Consider the following 15,467-nt stretch of genomic DNA (forward strand, 5'->3'; position numbering starts at 1 on the left):
TGTCATGGTTTCCAGGTGTCGTCATCTGTCTGGTAGCTGACCTGTTAGGAATTCCAGGGCGGGACTGGTATCTGCGTCACCATCTACCTGGTGCACTGGCCTGTTACAGATTCTAGGAAGCACCCAGTATCTACATCACCATCTGCCTGGCAGAGGCATGCATCAGCTCCTGGACCCCCTTTTGACCTAACATTAAAGAGTGCAGAAATTATAATTACTAGACTTTCTCAGCTGGACACACCCACATACACACACACATATATATAAAGTTTATATTTTAAAAATTCATCTAATATGGTTTAGTTCATATGAAAAGTCCAGAAAAGGCAAATGCATAGAGACAAAATAGATTAGTGGTTTCCAGGAGATAAGGCCAGGGGAAATGGGAATTTTCTGCAAATGCAGCAATTTTCAACCTTTTTCATCTCATGGTACACATAAACTAATTACTAAAATTCTGCAGTATACAAAAAAATACATTTTTTGCCCATCTGACAAAAAAATAGGTATAATTCTTATTCATGCACAAATGACTGTTGTCATTTTTTAAATTTGACAATATAAGGAAAAAGAGGTCAGTGCCCCTGACTATAGTCAGGTATTCCTTTTTTAAAAATTTCTTGTGGCACACCAGTGAAAGTTGCTGTGCTAATTAATGGTTTTTTGGTGTGTTTTTTTTTGTAGGGGGGTGATGAAAATGTTCTAGAATTGGTAATGATGGTAGTACAACCTAGTCAATATACTAGTACTAAATAGACCACGCAATTGTATACTTTAGCATCATGAATTTTATGGTATGTGAATTATATCCCAATAATATATTTTTGGTATATGAATTATATCTCAATATGGAGCAGCCATCCACTTTTTATTCATAGCAAGCAAGATTTAGGAAGAACTATTAATTAGCCAAATCCATTGCATTGTGGTCCGTGGTAACAGACTGGCAGGTAAGCTGCCAAATCGCTGCATAACTCTGGGCTCCTGCACATGAGTGTTTCCAGCCACAAATGCTGCAAGAATTCAGGGGCAAGAGCTTTCAGCCTGAGTGGGAACAATACCTCGGACAGCTTCGCCTAGTTCTTTCTCCTGCATCTCTTGCCCGAAGTTCTTTAGTTCTTAGAGCCTCTTCTCTGAGACATGCAGCACTCATGTTATCTCTGCTTTGTGCAGAAAGTGAGCTGGCCAAGGGCTGGGACTGGGTTTTATTTATCTTCTTATTGTCAGTGTCTAATGTTTTGCCTTGTACATAGCAAGTGCTTCATAGTTGTTTATTTGAATTTCACCAATAAGGCATTTCTAAGAGCAATATATAGATCTCAGCTTATATAGATTATGAATAAGCACAGCTTCTTTAATAACATGGTTTTATTCAAGTTCTTCACCCCTCTGTAAGCTTTAGTTTTCTCTCTATAAAATGGGATAATAGTTACCTCCCAGGGTAGTTTTGTGTATTGAACAATGTTGACAATGATGTCAATTACATACTGAACACTTTTTGTAGCACATGACCAAAAAAGTATGTTTATCTTGATATAGTAGTATGTGGTGTGTGGGAATGTTTTGGGACAATGACAGAAATATCATGAGTTCTATTGGAGATGAGAATTTCTGAGAAGCTGGTCATATCTTGTGTGTATCAGTCCTCTGTCTTACCTGGTTATGGGAAGTTACAGTAATAGATGCATTTCAGTGTAGTCATTGTTGCTATTCTGATATCCTGTTATATTCTTTCTTTCTTTTAGGATCTGAAGAAGTACCACTTCTACTATTGGTTTTGCTCCCCTGCTCTCTGCCTTCCTGAGAGTATACCCCTCATTCAGGGACCAGTGGGCTTGGGTCAAAGGTTTTCACCAAAACAGGTATCAACAAATAAAGCAAAATGTAGGTACAATTGGGTTTAATGTGCAAGCCTAGTTTATCTCTGTGCCATTTGGTAGGGAAGGTTAGGCCTACTGGGGCACTCACTTGGCGCGACAGATAGACACTTGTCTGAATGAAGAGCTGGTCACTATGGAATCTTCCAGTGATGGTACTTGGAGCAGGTTTATTTACAAAATGTTTATAAAATCATTTTGAAGAAGTAGTGAGCAATAATTTTCTAGGCTTTCAGTGGCATTTGGTAACATTCTAAGCCAGTAGGGAGGAATTATAGGAACATTTTAAAAAGACTAAGAATTTTCTAAAATGCAGTTTTCACTTTTAGTGGGGGGATCATAAGGCACTATACTTTAGGATGAGAGCCTTTGAAACTAAATAGACATTCTTCTTCCCTCATGCCAAGTTGCAGAACTTCTGTATCCGGAATGATACATGCAGAGTTAGTCTTTGCAGTTTAAGAAAGATAATAAGGTCATTAGAAATGGTTCAGAAAAGAGCAAAGAAAATCATCAGACTGATAGAACACAGACCCTAAACCAAAGAATTCTGACTGTTATTGAAGCAAAAATTGAGTGGCAAGATGATTTGAATTCATGAAGTACATCAGTCACTAAAACCCTGAATTCTGAAACTAAGGAGCAGCCCTTACTGATTAAAAAATAATAAGTATGTTTACTAAGAAAAATCAAAGGTTATGGTTTTGTGGAACTAATTTCCCAAGGAGAAATATAAGTTGAGAGAAAGAATTATGCATGGGAACTGGCTGTTGATGGGTGTGAGTTTTCTTTTAAGACAAAAATGTTCTCAAATCGTGGTTATAGTTGCATAATCCTCTGAACATGCTAAAAACAGCATTGAATTGTGCACTGTAAATTGGTCAGTTGTTTGGTAAGTGAATGTATCTCAATAAAGCTGTTAAAGATTATGGAATGGTTCAGGTTAAATTTCATCAATTGTAGAATCATGCTTGGTTATCTCAGAAGAGAAATAATGTGTTGATACCTCTCTCAACCTTTGTGGCTCATATCCTAGAGAACTACCATGCTGTACCATAAAATGTCCTTTTGTGCCCCTAAGAGACACCACCATGCATGTGAAAAATATTATGTAAAAGTGAAGTGGCATTATTTGGGTCACTCTTATGTTCATTTGCTGCAAAAGAATAACAGTGGTGTGATCAGTCATTTCCAGTCCTCTGGCTTGAAATTACCATTTATTATATGTTAATTTTTAGCTCAGCACCATATATGTAATTCCTGGAGAATAACTCAATGTTTCCTATTTTCAGATTCAAGCCCTTGAGTGTGCATATGATGATCTTTGTCAAGCTGAAGGAGTCCCAGCATTACCTTACTTCTTAATCAAGTATGATGAGAACACGGTGCTGGTTTCCTTGCTTAAAAACTACAGTGATTTCTTCCAAGATCAAAGGACAAAGGTCAGAGAAACTGAGTGTCACTTCATTACCCAGTAAAAAAAATCCAATGGTCTATGTTATGATAGACCACTGCAAAATTCAAACTCATTTTGATTTCTTTATCCCTCCAAAGAATGTTTCAGAACATTTCATTATCTTCATTCTCTCCCACACTGCAGTTCCCAGATCACCTCCTGCTTCGGAATTTTCTAGCTCTGTTGCACCTCAGAGTGATTTTGGATTCCTTGCTTCCCATTAATAATGAAGTTATTTCAGTTTTCCTTCACAATATATTTTGTATGTATGTTTTAATTTATTCCCAGAGCTACCACTGTAGTTCTGGACAGGTAGAGTCTTCTTGCTTCCATTTTGTATACCAATACTAAAGAAGGGCCGGCCTCAAACTGCTCACATTCGCTATATCATTTATTGATGAAGAGTTAATGGTGTCTTCCTTCTGGCTCCAAGCTTACTTTCCTGCCTCATCTTTCACCTTTTTCCTCTTAAACCATTGCTCCAACTAAGTTTGTCTGTTTTCAGTAGACAACCCCCTGCCCCCGCCCCGCTCAATCAGTTATGCCTAGAACTTTTCCTATATCTCTCTTTATCCTCATGTTGTATCATCTTCCTGAAATATATTCTGCCTGTGAAAATCCTATGAAACTCCTTCTTTTCATTGAAATTCTGCCTCTACTGTGAAGCCTTCTCAGGGTGGGGCCATGTGTAACCTATCCCTTTCTGATCTCATGGCACTTATTCCTTGATCCTCATTTTCTACTCAACAAATCCTTTGTACAGATTACTTTTTGTGCTGTATTAGTCTGTAAGCTCCTAAAGGGAAGGGACCATATCTACATCATGTCTAAGTATACTCTTTTTCAGCGGAAGCCCTTTTTAAAATAATGACTGAGGATTGAAATTTTATTAAAATTATTTTATCTCCCCCTAGGCAGTTTCACAGAATTGTAGCTAAATTAGTAGCAGTGAGACCAACCATTAATAATGTAAAGTCCAGTCTAGAATGAGGTCCTATTGTGATAGCAGGCAGGATTAAATGGCCTGTGTTTGAAGGCAACTAATTCAGGTTATGAGTGGTAAATAAAAGGTCCTCCCCCAAAGTGCACGTATACCAAAATAATAACTACTTGCAGAGCACTTTACAGTTGAAAGGGAGCTTTAACCCACTTGATCTTATAATAACTTTGTGAAATTGGTGTTATTAGTATCTGCATTTTCTATTTAATGAAAATGAGACTCAGAGTCATACGGCCAAGTGGTCTGAATTCCAAAGCTCGTGTGCTTTCTTCCATTCCATTCTCTTATCATTTGGGGGCAGATTGCCCTTTGGAATCAAATGGATCTGGATTTGACACCCAACATTGCCATTTAGTAGCTCAGTGACTTTGGGGAATTTGCATGATCTTTCTTTACTTTAGTCTAGCTGTTAAATAGTGATAATACTGTTTCCTACAGGCTTTGTCAAGATCAGACATGATAATGTAAATAAAATACCCAGCAGGTGCTTAAATATGCATCCAATTCCTTTCTTGCTCAACAGCAATATCTTTTCAAGGACTGAACAAATCTCTGGAATCTCCTTTGAAGTACTTTGGGCAAGTTTACCTGTGCCCTGACCCTGAGACCAACCACCTGCCAAGTTCAGGCATAGAGCACTTCACTGGTTTAGGGTCGCATCTTAGGAAAGCTTAGAATTACTCAGTGTATATGTTCTCACAGAACCTGAGGTCTTGTAGGGAGATGAGACATGACTTGTGGAAAGTTAACTAAAAATTCAGGTAGTCGAAGAGAAGTGCCAATGAAATGATATGATTGATACTTTGGATGTTTGTGCCCCATCTTCTTCTAGAAAGGTTCACCAGAAACTGTGCAGATGGATGGCCTCATAGGAGTTTCATGGCCTCCTGGGCAACCTCCCCATCTGTGGTCCTGAATGTCCCATCTACCCCTCGCAGTACTGCCCAAATGCATTTTCTAAAATGTAAATTTGATCATGTCACTCTTCTATGTTTCCTGTTGACTTCAGGATAAAGTAAAACAAATTAGGTTGGCATTTGGGGCCTCTTCAAACCAGTTCCTGTCCATCATTCTAGCTTCATCCCTCAAGAAGCAGCCTATGTTCTGTCTACAACTATGCCTTCCAAATGTCCAATGCTTCTCCCCGCTCCCTTCACCCTTCCCGTGCCTTCAGAAATGCATTTATCGCCAAAACCGATTTGGCTCAGTGGATAGAGCGTCAGCCTGCGGACTGAGAGGTCCCAGGTTCAATTCCGGTCAAGGGCATGTACCTGGGTTGTGGGCATATCCCCAGTAGGAGATGTGCAGGAGGCAGCTGATCGATGTTTCTCTCTCATCAATGTTTCTAACTCTCTGTCTCTCTCCCTTCCTCTCTGTAAAAAATCAATAAAATATATTTTTAAAAAAAGAAAAAAAAAAGAAATGCATTTATTTCTGTTTCCTTCACCTGGCTAGGATCTCACCCCTTTTTAGGTTCATTACTATTTTTTTTTCAATACATTTTTATTGATTTCAGAGAGGAAGGGAGAAACATTAATCATAAGAGAGAATCATTGATCAGCTGCCTCCTGCCTGCAACCAGGGCATGTGCCCCAACTGGAAATAGAACCGTGACCTCCTGGTTCATTGGTTTACGCTCAACCACTGAGCCACGCTGGCTGGGCTGGTTCATCACTGTTTGATAGCCCTTTTCTGTGTTTGGGTAGCAGCCTCTCTCCTAGCACTGACTGAGCTCTACCGTCATTGTTGGTTTGTTTATCTGCCTGCCTCTTCTCCCTAACCAGCCTGTGAGCAACTTTAGCACAAAAATTATGTTTGACCCCACACTGTGTCTTCAACATTTAGTGCAATGTTGGACACTTAATGAGCACCTGATGTGGGAGTGTTGAGAGGAGGGAGAGACCGTTTTGGACTGGTCTAGTCACAATGGGGTTCAGGGAAAGTAGATTTCTGTGCAATCTAAACATCACTTCACTTGAAGTTGTTTCTGCTTTTATTTTTATTAATCTAGTTCACTCTTTCACATAAGTCCAGTTTCTTTTTAGTGTTCTTGATTCATGAAGTGTCCTTGAAGGCTTTTGCCTTATTCTTCAAAAAATAGGCATTCTTTTCAGTGTGAACTCCTGCAGTGGAGCTCTGACTTGGTGCTTTACTTTTTTCTCCGCCTCCTCCTCTCACCAGCACTTTGAAATGCCTGGGCAAGTCACTGTTTCTCTGTGAGCCTGGGCGTCTGCACATGTAAGGTGGAGAAATGTCGGCATCATTCCAAGCTTTTCTCCTTTCAGTCTGATTTCTTTTCTGGAGGATCTCACTGTGTCCCTGATGCCTGTGACCACTTCCTCCATTATGAACCTCCCTCTGGACCCCAGACCATGTTATCCAGTTGCCTGGTTCCTCCACCCCCTCAAATTCAGTATCTTCAAGCTGAACTCATAATCTTCATTTCAGATCTGATCCTCTTCTGGGCATCAGTGTCTTGCGGTGATACCACCTTCCATCTAGCTATGAGAGCCAGAGATCTGGGCAGCCTGCCAGACCACTCTGTCCTTTACCATCCCCATGTCCTATGGATTTCCTGTCCTGAACTTCTCTTAGTCCGCCGCCTCTGGATTTCTTCTGCTCACCATCCCAGGCTAAGCTGCTGTGATCTTTCACTTGCTTTACTGCAATATCTTCTTAATCATCTCTTTGTGTCTACTCTGACCTCCCTTTAATCTGTCCCCATTATCCAAAAACAATTCTTTGAAAAGCAAATCTGATCCTGTCACTCTCCAAATGAAACTAGCAATGTCTTCTTCCCTGAACTCTAAGAATAATATCCAAATTCCTTATTATGGCACACGGACTTTCCGTGGCCTGGCCCCTGTGCAGTTCCAGCCCCAAGTCAGTCCACATTCCCTCTTGCTTTTGCACCTCACCACACCTCAAAGGTGCTGCTGGGTGCTCTCCTGCCACAGGGCTTTTACACGCGCCTTTTGCCTGGAAAGCCCTTTTCTCTCGTCTCTTCTGCCTCTTCCACTCCACCTCCATCTCTCCCTTTTGCCCAGTGAAGTATTTATTCTTTCTTTGGATTTAAACTTAATCATGATTCCTCAGAGAAGCCTCCCTGACCTCTGTAAAAAGGGTTGTCATACTTGCATTGGGCCCTCATAGCACTGTGTAGTTTTTCTTTGCAATATTTAGTACAGTTGTAATTGTACATTTTCTTGGGTGACCTTTGATAATATCTTTTTCTCTCATGTAAATGTAAGCTCTGTGAGGGGGGGGTACCCTGTCTTTGCTTTATCATCCATTGCATCTGCATCCTGTAGTATCTTGCCTGGTGTGTAAAAAACATGGAAGAATGGATGCATATATGAGTTGTTGTGAAGATTAGAGCTCACATATGTGAGGCAACTGGGTTAGTACCTGACACACAGAAGGCGTTTAATAAGTAGTAGGTCACTGTAAGTATGGCTTCTTATAGTGTTCTCTTTAGTGTGAGTATTCTGCTATCTGATTAAGGCCATGTATCTTATAAAGGCTTTCCCAAATGTCCCATTTAAGTTTATGTCTAGTCACAGACCTGCTTAGTGTTCTGCCTGGAGAAGGAATATGAGGGAGGTATGTGATTTGCAAAGGGTAATTTAGAGAAGTAGTTCTTAATTTGGGACAGGGGTGGTGATGAATAACTCCTTGAGAATTTGGTGGAAGTAATGGATCCTCGTCCCAGAAAAATACATATCTGTACACAGGTCTAATATCTAATGTCAGAGGATCTACAGAACACTCAAATCCATTCATAAGTCCTGTTTGGGTCCCTGGCTCAGAGGAAGATAAAGCCTGCCTGTGGGATTCTGTGGGATTGCTGAGATAAGGAGGGAGATGGCTCATTTCTGCTCCAAGCCAGAGTGGGGCCTTTGCATCTAAAGATACTGCTCACTGATGTCTGGAGCCTCAGCTGGCTGGGAGAGAGTGGGTACCTGCCCCCGAAGAGAATCATGATTCCTCACTGTCCACTTAGCCAACAGCAGCTGCAGCTACTATGCCCGAAGCTCTGACTGTGTGCCCAACACAGAGCTGGCTACTTATAGTTGCTATTCATAATCCTTCCAACACCATACAAAGTGAGTAGTATTGTTCCCATTTTATAGATGAGGAGAAGAGAAATGAGGTAGAGAACGGAATGACCTATTTTCATGTGAAACACCTTACCTTCTACAGTCAGAATGCTTCATATAATGGAAAAAGAAGCATCCCTTTTCTCTCCTTGGCTCAGAGCATGTTATGATAGAGTAAGAAGGCCAGATTTTGGGTCCTGACTGCAACTTCATGAGCCAAACTTTCTGAGTCTCAGCTCCCTTCTCATGCACAAGTGTGCAGGAATAATACCTCTTCCTTGTAGGTGGTTGTGAGAATTAACAGGTGATGGATATAAACAGGCTTTATTAAGTTTTACTCACATGTTATAGTTGCTCCCACTATATTTTCTTAGAATAAGTTTGTCAGTTTTCATTTTTAAAAGAAAATTCTTTTCTTTGAACTAACAACAATCTCCAGCTATTCTATTAAAATGGAATTTTGAGGCCCTGAGTCATGCTGCTGACTTTGCCTTTACCAAAGAAAGGCAAACTTCCTTGCCTTTTTGGATTTCAAAAATTGCTGAAGAAATTAGGACTAGTCTGTCTGCTGGAGAAGCCCTCCTGAGATTTGCAGGGTTATCAGTTCAGAAATCCCTAGACAATTCAGGAAGCTTTTACCAGTTTGCTGCTTTCTTAAAATTAAAACTCAATAGCAGATGCATCTTTGATTGGTTTTCTCTCATTTCTTGGCTGATTTATGGTTGTTAAGATGATTGCTAATGCCAAACTTTGTTACTGATAGTTAAAAACAACTGTTACATTATGACTCAATAATCATATTTTTGTGTGTCTTTAGATGTATATATACACATATATAACAAACAAAACATTAACAAAGTAATACTTTACTGTGCTTATTTTCTATTCTATTCTGTTTTATCTTTTTTTGAAAAATGATAGTTGTGACCCACTAAATGATTTAGGACTCATAAATAGCTCATCACCTGTATTTTGGACAATGCTGTGTACCCATTTTGAGAATACTGGCAGATAAATGATCTGAAATACACATGGTTTCATTAATTTTATATCTACCTGTATCTTTCTGTTTTTGAAGTACTATAAAGCTCTTCAACTGTTTAAGTTTTTGCTTCATCTCATTTGATCCTCACAGAAGTCCTGAAGTAAGTAGATAGGAGAGTCTGTGGAATCCTATTTTCTTTTCATTAGCCGGAAAACAGAGATTTAGAAAGCTTAGAAACTTGACCCAACTGAAAAGAAGTAAAAAATGGTGGACCTAGAAAATGACTTCAGGTTTTCTCACTGCACAGAATATAGTCAAACACAGCTTCAGTTAAATATTTTACCCTTTGTTCTCCCTGCGTGATCTACAATAATAATCTGCTTCATGTTGATATTTACTGCTGTGTTGCTGACAATTACCTGAAAGAGAAGTTGGGGTAATTTGCTGGGCTGGGAAAGTTTAACTAAATCAGAAAGCTGGTCTAATTAAGCAAATTTGTTCTATATCTATAAAAGGCTAAGTTGGCTTGTGCATGCGTGATACATATAAAGCTTTCTCTGGCGCCAATTGCACGCGTGTGTTTCCATCTGTCATTGTCAATTGTGAATTTGGTTGACACTTCTATTATAGAGAAAGGGCAAATAGCAATATTAAAATATTTCTTCTAATTAATTTCCTTTCAGTGTGCACGAATCCGTGCACCAGGCCACTAGTTTAAGCATAATAGTATTATGCTCTATATCAACATCCTTTTAAATTGATACATTTGATAATTTTATCAAATTTTACATTTATATTTTTTATACTTATTTACTATTAGGAGCTTCTTTGTGCATGAAATTCCTCCCCTCCTTCATATTTTGAATTATTTTCTTATACTTCTAGATGTAGAATTACTGGGTTGAAGAGTTTGAACATTTTAAGGCTTATAATCAAAAGTTATCCATTTGACAATTGGCTTTTGGGGTTAGGGGACCCTGATTTTGTAGTGTTTGCTTATTTCATGGTGTCAGTAATCCCATCACAGCCAATTTCAAGCCACCATTGTGAAGTCACATTATTCGGAGATGGGAAGAGAAAGTAGGCTCTTGCAAACTGTCTCTAGCACACCACTGCTTATAACTATTGCTCCAAATTGCCAATTTTCTCTCTTGCCAGCAATGTACCCTTATCAGCATTGAATGTTGTATACATTTGGTCAGTTGAAAATGAGCATTGTTTAAGTTCTTATTTCCCTCAATAAAATGTTGATTCCACTTACAAGTCATGGTGGCACCATATTGTTACAACAAATAGTTCTTGTGTTTGCATTAAAAACAGCCTAAATAGTTACCCCATTGCCAATCTTTTTGGAAAGTTTGTTTGAGTCTTCTGTTTTCTTCAAAGCAGTTACTGAAGATGGGATGTTTGGGAAATGTTTTGTAACTTCAAAAACATTAGGCCTTAATTCTAGGGCTTTAGAATCTTTAGACAAGAGCAATAGCATTGGTATGCTTTTAGTGGGCTCTTCACTTAGCGATCTTTGCATCTTGCCAGTCGTCTGTTACATCACTGGGCATTAGAGATTTGAATAATTTTGTCACACTTTCAAAACATGTAATTTCTTTTATGCATTTTCTGTTATAGCAAATGTTTAGGTAATAGCCATTTGTCATGTTTTATGGGATTAGGGTAAAAATTTCTCAAAGACACTCAAGCTGACAATTTCCCTCCTTCCCTTTCTCATGTTGTACTTTTCCAGCACATGGCTGGGTGGATCATAGACAGATCATGACTGGACCACTTCAATGAGATGTATGCTCTCAGCCAAGTAGAAAGAAATATTTATTTCATAAACCTTTTAAACAAAGTATTTTTCCAATTACATTTTGCTTCTTTCTACTGATTTATATCATAAAAGGAAGTGATTTGTACAAGTTCACACAATGAATTTGCAGCAAAGCCAGTTCTAAAACCCAGAACTTCTTGTTAATGATCATTTCTGATTGCCATTTAAAAAATTTTTATTGATTACCCAAATAGTTCAGCTGGCTTGCTAGCATTGTGCTGACTAATTTCTATAATAGCTGAGCTTCCTGATTTAGTTTCTAAAGCACTTAACAGGTTTTGGAGTAACTTCAAAAAAAAATCAAAGGGTTATTAACCGATGTTCAGCCTAGTGTCAAATGAATCCTGTCATTTTTCTGTCCAGATGCTTGCCTCATGTGAGTAGGAGGGTTACTTCAAAGCATTTTCACGCTGACCTCCTTTTATGGGTAAGTGATAGATTTCTCTTTAGCAGTTCATTACTTTTCTGTAGCTCATCTTAGGTCATGTTGCTCTAAGAACTTATTCCTGATCTTTTCTGCTCAAAAAAAAGATTTCTTTTTTTCTTACCTTCCTATCTCATTGTCTTTGTATTTAGTGTCAGAAATATGCTTATTCTTTGAAATTAGGCACCCATTTGTAGTATCTACACTAATAAAAGACAAAGATGCAAATGGACCATACCTTCGCTATGCCCTAAGCCATGCCCACCAGCCAATCAGAGCAACTATATGCAAATTAACCCAACCAACATGGCGGCCGGCAGCCACGGAGCTGGAGCAAGCAGGAGGCTTGGTTGCACCGGCAAAGGAGGAAGCCAAACTTCCTGCCAACCCTGAGCCAGCTGTGGCCTCTGCTCATGGCAACAAAGTTTCAATTATAGAAGACAAATAAATCCCAGATACCTGCTTCCAGCCAGCCTCTACTGGGAGCTTGGGTGGCTGGGACCAGCCCCTGTGGGTCAGTGCACTCCCACAGAGGAAGCTCTGCTCAGCCACAAGTTGGACTGACAGCTATGAGCGCAGCAGCAGTGGCTGGAGCCTCTCCCGACTCCTCGGCAGCACTAAGGCTGTCAGACTGCGGCTCCCCATGCAGAGTGGGCCTAAGCCATCAGTCATACATCCCCCGAGGGCTCCCGGGCTGCCAGAGGGATGTCTGACTGCCATCTTAGGCCTGTTCTCCCCAGGGAGCAGGCCTAACCCAGCAGGTGGTCATCCCCCGAGGGGTCCCAGACTGCGAAAGGGCACAGGCCAGGTTGAGGGACCTCCCCCCCGAGTGCACAAATTTTTGTGCACCGGACCTCTAGTATAATATAACATTCTAATTTATATACTTTAAGTACCACTTAGTCCCAACTCTACATTTGCAGGTGATAAAGCATAGACCTAGAGAATATTTGATAAACTAGAACTTATCCACTTCTTTTCTCTACCAGTTAATAAAAGATAGCTTTGTTACTGAAGATAGATAACTATGTAATGGTGATAGATTGAACTGAACAAATAGTGAGTTAAGTTATTACAATAGAGTTTATTTACATTGTGTTATAGTCACTATTTGTAGAGTGCTTGCCTATGGTTTTGCTAAGTGTAGGTGAGAGTTATCCTATAGATGAGAAAACTAAGGCATAGAGAGGTTAAATAAATTGTCCAAGGTTAAATGAGAGTAACTCAGGACATTGATAAGAGCCCAGGTTTATGAAGTCACATTTGAAAATTAAAACACAAAATCTCTATATGAATGGCATTTTCTGAATTGATGCTGTGTAGGTTCTTCCTAAATAAATTGAATAGCCTTTAGACACTCTATAAAATTGAACCTTAATAATATTATCTGTCTTGTTTTGTAACCTATGTAGGATTTTTTTTCTCTTTAATGTTCTTTGAAGTTCTATAATTCTGGAGCTCAAAGGAATCCCTTTAGATAAAATGACTCAACTCCTTTATTTCAGAGGCGAGGAAAGAATTTCCCGAAGATCTTAAAATCAATGAGCTGCAGGATTAGATCACATACTGCTCCAGCCAATGTGTGTGTGTGTGTGTGTGTGTGTGTGTGTGTGTGTGTGTGTGTTTAATTGTATTAGGCCATTTCTTTTCTAACCCATTTCAAATGTTAGAGGAATAGAAAGCTAATTTCTCCCTTCTCTCCCCTTTTCTTGCTGGGTAACAGAGTTGTAAATGCCCTTGATTTTTTTTTAATTGAAGTTTAAGTGATAATTACTTTTATAGTTTATCCAGCACATACCCTCTGTTACAGCTGAATCATGGGGAAAATAATAGTACCTGCTTCATAGAGTTGTAGTGAGTATTAAATGAGATGGTACTGAACATGAAAAGTCTGAACATGGGCATTTCTGCTAACATTATTAGTGATTCCAAATCTTTAGTGATGAGACTAGTCATCTATATTAATAAAAGGATAATATGCTAATTAGACTCGACATCTTCTGGATGTCCTTCTGGACAAAGCCACAGTGGTGGGGGCCGAAGCAGAGGCGGTTAGGGGTAATCAGGCCAGCAGGGGAGAGTAGTTAGGGAGCGATCAGGCCGGCAGGGGAGAGCACTTAGAGGGGTGATCAGGCCAGCAGGGGAGAGCAGTTAGGGGGCAATCGGCCAGCAGGGGAGCAGTTAGGAGGCAATCAGGCCGGCAGGCAGAGGCTAGGGGCAGTCAGGTCAGTAGGCAGAGGTGGTTAGGGGCGGTTTCTAAGAACACCAGTCATATTGGACCAGGGGCCATCCTAATGACCTCATGTTAACTTGAAGACCTCTATAAAGACCCTCTCTGCATAGCCTATAAAAGATAAAAGCCTTATACGCTAAGTGTCTGATTGTCTGGTTGTCCGGTCAACCAATCAAAGAGTAATATGCTAATTATATGCTAAGGCCACTCAACTGCTTGCTATGATGTGCACTTTCCACCAGGAGGCAGACAGTCGACTGGTTGGCAAGTCGCTATGACGTGCACTGACCACCAGGGAGCAGACACTCAATGCCGGAGCTGCCCCCTGGTGGTCAGTGTACTCCCACAGGGGGAGCACCTCTCAGCCAGAAGCCAGGCTCATGGCTGGCATAGAAGCTGTGGTGGGAGCCTCTCCTGCCTCCAAGGCAGTAAAAAAGGATGCCTGACTGACGGCTTAGGCCTGCTCCCTGTGGGCTCCCGAACTGCGAGAGGGCACAGGCCAAGCTGAAGGACCCCCCCCCCCCAAGTGCAAGAATTTCATGCACTGGGCCTCTAGTCTGTCTGTATAAAATGCCTGAGTGATTCAGATAAACAACACTGAGGCCTGGAGGAGCTAATTTTCCCTAGGTCACTCATTGACAGGGGCAGTCCTCAGAATAGTCTCTGCAAGTTCTATTTTTAAAAGTTTTCTAGATACTAATGCTATATCTTCCCATGGAAAAGGAAATCTCAAATAAAGGTATTCTGTATTTTCTGAAAGGATGGCCATACTTATGAGTCTGTTTATATTGAATTAAATATGCATCTGTTTGCATTTAATACATGAAAAGCTACTAGACAAAACACTTCAGTCTTGGGAATAAGAAAATTTATAGTGGAGAAGGCAGCCAATATTTTTAGGAATACCTTTGAAATAATGCAGTAATTATCTCATAAGACAATAGTAAGACACTTCCAGAGATTTATTGAGCTCATATGAAGACTATTTAATTGTTATTCAATAGAAAATAGAAAAAAGTTGTGGTACATCAATACAGTGGAATGCCATTCAGCCACTACCGACAGTGGTTGTAGAATGACATTAGTATGGAAGAGAGTTCATAGTCGAATAATAGATACAAAACAGTATTTTTAGCATGATTCCATTTTTGTTCAAAAGTTGTAATAATTAAAATATATTTATGTAAAGAATAAATGGAAGTTATACACCAAGGTGGTGTTTCTCTCTGGATGGTGGCGTTGTGGCCTTCTTTCTTTCCTTCCTCTCTCTCCTTCCTTCCCTCCCCCTTCCCTCTCTTCCATCTTTCTCTTACTTTCTGTCTTTCTGCTTTTTTTCATGTGAATATTGGTTAAGCTCCTTCTTTGTGGCTGACACTGTACTCAGCACTGTGGTAAATAAGTGGAAGTGTTTGGACTGATCCCATTCTTACAGAAATAACTGGATCTAGAGTAATCAAAGTTTATCTGCCATGTTTCTATTTAACCCACGGGTATACCTGTAAAGGACACCTGTGGGTTAACTTACGGTTCTCTGACAGCTATCTGTCCTTCCTCCTTCCTTTCC

General features: G+C 39.9%; 1 protein-coding gene across 4 annotated transcripts in view; it reads left to right on the forward strand.

Annotated features, from left to right (window-relative positions):
- Positions 1–15,467, forward strand: part of ATG7 (autophagy related 7) — a 239,242-nt gene that overhangs the window by 27,216 nt on the left and 196,559 nt on the right. For all 4 annotated transcript variants that reach the window (XM_006758276.2, XM_015560374.1, XM_015560375.1 and 1 more), the window contains exons 6-7: positions 1,746–1,862; positions 3,170–3,319. In XM_006758276.2, coding sequence (XP_006758339.1) covers positions 1,746–1,862; positions 3,170–3,319 — 267 coding nt within the window. The remainder of the gene's footprint in view (positions 1–1,745; positions 1,863–3,169; positions 3,320–15,467) is intronic.

This window comes from Myotis davidii, unplaced genomic scaffold, assembly GCF_000327345.1.
Source record: "Myotis davidii unplaced genomic scaffold, ASM32734v1 scaffold73, whole genome shotgun sequence".
Taxonomy (NCBI): domain Eukaryota; kingdom Metazoa; phylum Chordata; class Mammalia; order Chiroptera; family Vespertilionidae; genus Myotis; species Myotis davidii.